This window comes from Pteropus alecto, unplaced genomic scaffold (genome assembly GCF_000325575.1).
Source record: "Pteropus alecto unplaced genomic scaffold, ASM32557v1 scaffold38, whole genome shotgun sequence".
NCBI classification, from domain to species: Eukaryota; Metazoa; Chordata; class Mammalia; order Chiroptera; family Pteropodidae; genus Pteropus; species Pteropus alecto.
The window spans coordinates 4,121,071-4,125,707 of record NW_006442512.1 but is presented as its reverse complement, the minus strand read 5'-3'; the positions used below and the strand labels follow the sequence as shown (position 1 = coordinate 4,125,707).

Here is a 4,637-nt window from a genome sequence, read left to right as displayed (position 1 = left end):
GGCTCAGACTGATTGTCCAATTGTGTGCAGGGAGAAGTGAGGGCATGAGGGGTAGACAGCAGGAACCCGAGGTCACATCACTGTGTCCCTCGGGGATTCTGTGCATACCACCATGGTTTCTGAGCGTAAGGAGCCCAGTGGTTCTCATGCCTGCCTTCTGTCAGGTGATTTATAGAACGGAGGCCCCATTTCACACATAAGGAAGGGGTAAGAGACATGGTAGGCACGTTCAGGAACCGAACAGGACCCACCCATGCTGGAATCACTCAGAGACACTTACAGCTAAAAGGACCTAAGAGATCAGCTGTGATTCTAACTTTCTTCTTCCCAGACGAAGAAGTCAAAAAACTGAGATTAAGGGATTTGTTCAAGGCTACACAGTTGATCAACAGGAGAGCCCCTTTGTAAAGCAGTAGAGTCAGAAATATCAAAATGTGACAGTGTCTCCTTGCCTGGCTCATATCTACTCTGTAAATTCCTGTTCTGCTGCTGCATTTAGCCCCCTACCCTGTTGCCCACCAGGAAAGCCATGAGCTAAAAGGACTTTGTGCTCTAGAGCCTATAGGGAGGGATTTATTCTTCTGGGCCATGCTGATTTATTTTGCGTTTTTGTCCCAGACCGGTGTCATTGCTGACTTCCACAGCCCTATGCAGCTTCTTGTTTGCTGTCATTCTCCTTTTGTCATTGGTTCCTGAGAATAGGGCCCAGAGATAGTTACTTCCCCTATACTTGTTTTCCTTACCCCATTTTTTGTGGTTCTGGAGCTTTCCACGGATGAGAAGGGATGGTACCCAAAAGTCAATGAGGATGAAGATTGGAGCAGACCCTTCCTGAGCTAGACTCACTGGCCAGGTAGAAAACTCTGAAGGAAAACTAAAGGACCGGAGTAGGCTCTGCCACAGGTCTAGCCCTTCTTTGCATGACTCTATCTCGCCACCTTGTGTTCAAATGGGTTCTCTGCAGTGTAAACATGTATCTTCTGGACATTTTTTAAGAGCGCAATCTAAGTAGGAAGGTTGAGAGCCAACAGAAAGGTTCCACTGCCATTGCCCATCTTCCTATTTGGAAGTTATAAAATCTTGACTTTTAGCCTAGCTTTCTTCTAAGTTCTTCATTCTTCAAAAGCAAATAACAAAAAGCCATCTGGAAATAGTTTTCATTTAATCTGTCACAGGTCCACTAATATCATTAGATGTAAATCAACCCACTCATTTATAGATAGTGTCAGGAGGAAAGGATTGCATGTGTGTCAGTGCAGTGACATTGACTTTCGTATTATCAGATGATACACCAGCAACCTAACCCGGGAGTCCACTACGAGTATGTTATCATGGGAACCAACGCCATCAGCCCACAGGTGCCGCCTCACAGGAGACCAGGTAAAGTCCCTGGTTTTGCTGCCAAGCACTTGAGTCATTTCCTTTTAAAGCCCCTTCTCTCTTCTTGTGCAGCTACCCTCTATGTCTTAATCAACACAGAGAAAACCCAGAGACACATATTTCAGAGTTGGTGGCCCAGATATTAGACGATGCTTCGCCATTAGTCGGAGCCTTCATCGATAGGAGTGTTTCATTCACTTGACTCAAAAATGAAGTGAACAAACATCCTGGGTCTTTCTTTCCAGTTCGTCCTTTTGAAATGCCTTATATTAGTTTTGTATTGCTGCCATAACAAATTACCTCAAGCTTAGTGGCCTAAAACAACACAGATTTACTGTTTTGTAGTTCTAGAGGTCAGAAGTCCAAAATGGATTTTGCTGGGCCGAAACCAAGGTGTCACTGGGCCATGCTCCCGCCAGAGGCTCTAGGAGAAAATCTGTTTCTTTGCCTTTTTTTAAGAGCCCACTTGCATTCCTTGGTTCACAGCCCTTTTCCTCACCTTCAGAGCCAGTCGAATAACACTTTCAAATCTCTCTCTGACTCTCACCCTCCTGCCTCTTTCTCCTAAGGACTCTTAATTGCACCCATCCAGACAATCCAGGATAATCTCTCCATCTCGAAATCTTTAATTTAATCACATCTGTAAAGTCCCTTTTGCTACATGAGGGAACATATCCCAGGTTCCAGGAATTAGGACACAGACATCTTCTGAGGGCCATGATTCCGTCTGCCAGTACCCTTTCTCTTGGTCTCCTGTTGCTTCTCTTCACACTGCTTCGACCTATATATAGGAAAAGGATACTGAGTTCACACCTAGCCATCTGCCTCTTCCCTGTGGGCTCTGCCGATGGACAGAACAGGCAGCTTTCACTTAGCTGCTGCTGGATATGGCACAGACATTTCCTTAACATGTGATGATGGACCCACCGCTCAAATGGAGACTGCCTTTTTTACCTCTCAAAGAGGAAAGTCTGCAGAAATGTTAACGATGAAAGTCGCTTGTGTGCACTGAGTCCTTGCTGTGTGCCGGACACTGCTGAGCCCCTCACACAGATTAGCTCATCGAATTCTCACTGGATTGCTCAGAGGAAGGTGCTATTATCAGGCTCATATTAAGAATAAGGAAATGGAAGCTTAGAGAGATTAGGTTACTTGCCCAGGTCCCATAGTGACCTCAGGCCAGCCAGTGTGACTGTCCCTGTGCTTGTTATACTGCCCAGAGGCTGCCTGCCTGGTCCAGTGCCTGTCCTAGGAAGCAAGGGGACAGATGTGACACCTAGCTTGTCCCTCCTTCTCTAGGCTGCCGATAAGATAGTTATCTGATCATCACAGGTCAGGGATGAGCTATCTGGCTGCCTGGAAAAAACAGTCTAGTGTGTGCCCAGCACATGGGGTGTATATATGTTATCCAAACTTCAAGCCAGCACACCCAGCTCGACAGAATTTTTAAGCCATTTCAAGGAGCAACACACAATCTGAGAACCGAGTTCATATGGCAAACTACTGAGGTTACTGCAGTCTGATGCTGATTTATAAGGGTTATTAGACAGACTATTTGAAATCACATTAGGATGACGATGATTGAAACAAGTCTGATGGGTCTCACCTAACAGGTAGCATGGGGTTCCGGGATCGGCTGCCTAGGACAGGGCAGGCCCGAAAGGGGTCAGTTGTAAAAAGTTGGTGACAAGGGGCATTCTGCTCCAGGCTTCATCCTCTGTGTCAACAGAGTCAGGAGGCCAGAGCCTGAATCCAGATCTGCCACTTTCTTGCTGTGCAGCCTCAGGCAAGTCAGTAACTTCTCTGAACACATCGCAATCTACAAAATAGATTGGGAAAGAAACTACATCCAAATTTTTTGATTTGTTTTGTTTTGGGAAAGCCGAAGCAAAGGAGGAGATTAAATAACTTAGCTGTCAATCCTAGTGCCCAGTGCATACAAAGTACTCAAAAGATTTAAAAATGTTTTTGGCCAATAACATCTTGGACAGTCCCATTTGTATCAATAGGCCTGGTCTTTATCGGTTTAATTTGCATGTAATATTTTAAACCACAAATTATTGTAAGTAGCCAACTAAATAAGAAAGTACTGGTGAAGGGGTAGAGAAAGCCCTAAGCTTTAACTGGATTCTACAGTAACTCTAGAATTTGCCTCCTTATTTTGTATTTAATATGTGCTTGAACCTTATTCAATCAAAATAAAAGTATGTCAAGTAAAATGTACCTGCTCCATAACTGCCAAAACTTGGAAGCAACCAAGATAACTTTCAGTAGGTGAATTTGGATAAATAAACTGTGGTACATCCAGATGATGGAATATTATTCAGCACTGAAAAGAAATGAGATAAAAAGTCATGAAAAGACATGGAGAGAACTTATATGTTACTAAGTGAAAGAAGCCAATATGAAAAGGCTACATACTGTATGATTGCAACTACATGATACTCTGGAAAAGACGAAACTATGGAGACAGTAAAGATCAGTGGTGTCCGGGGGTAGGGGAGAGGGAGGGATAAAGAGGTGGAGCACAGAGGGTTTTTAGGGCAGCAACGCTCTTCTGTATGATACTGTTATGGTTGACACGTGTCATTATATAGTGTCCAAATCTGTAGAATGTACACCACCAAGAGGGAACCTAAGGTAAACTGTGGGCTTTGGGTGATAATAATGTGTCAGCGTAGGTTCATTAATTGTAACAATGTACTGTTTGGTGGAGGCTGTGCATGTGTGGGGGCAGTGGAGACAAGGGAACTCTCTATACTTTCCACTTAATTTTTCTGTGAACCTAAAACTGCTCTTAAAAAAAAAAGGGGGGGATCTTCCCCAACCTCTTCCCCATCTTTTTTCTCCCTTACCAGAGGGAATCTTTCTTAACATTTAATGAGATTCTGCCCAGCCCTTTTCTATGTATATACAAAGGTGTTTGCAGCCAATTTGAATCTTTGTCTATAATCTAAGTGTATGAGGAGCATCACAAGTAATTGTTTTCTATAAGTCAATGTAAATCGAACCTCAACATGGAACTTCTCTGAAACTGGTAGAAATTCAATCTCAGTCTATATGCACCACCACCACCACCACCACCACCACCACCACCCGCCCCCCCTCCCCCCCACACACACACGTACTGCAGGACACACACACACACACACACACACACACACACACAAACACTCACACTGAGCCCCAAGCTCCAGTGTCCGTTGCGCTGAGGGGCTGGCAGAGGCCACGTACCCGAGTAAAGCCACAGAGGCGTT

The 4,637-nt window shown here is 44.6% G+C and overlaps 1 protein-coding gene across 1 annotated transcript in view; it reads left to right on the top strand.

Annotated features, from left to right (window-relative positions):
* Positions 1-4,637, top strand: part of THSD4 (thrombospondin type 1 domain containing 4) — a 447,797-nt gene that overhangs the window by 410,379 nt on the left and 32,781 nt on the right. Inside the window, exon 7 of the mRNA XM_025040368.1 lies at positions 1,284-1,380. Coding sequence (XP_024896136.1) covers positions 1,284-1,380 — 97 coding nt within the window. The remainder of the gene's footprint in view (positions 1-1,283; positions 1,381-4,637) is intronic.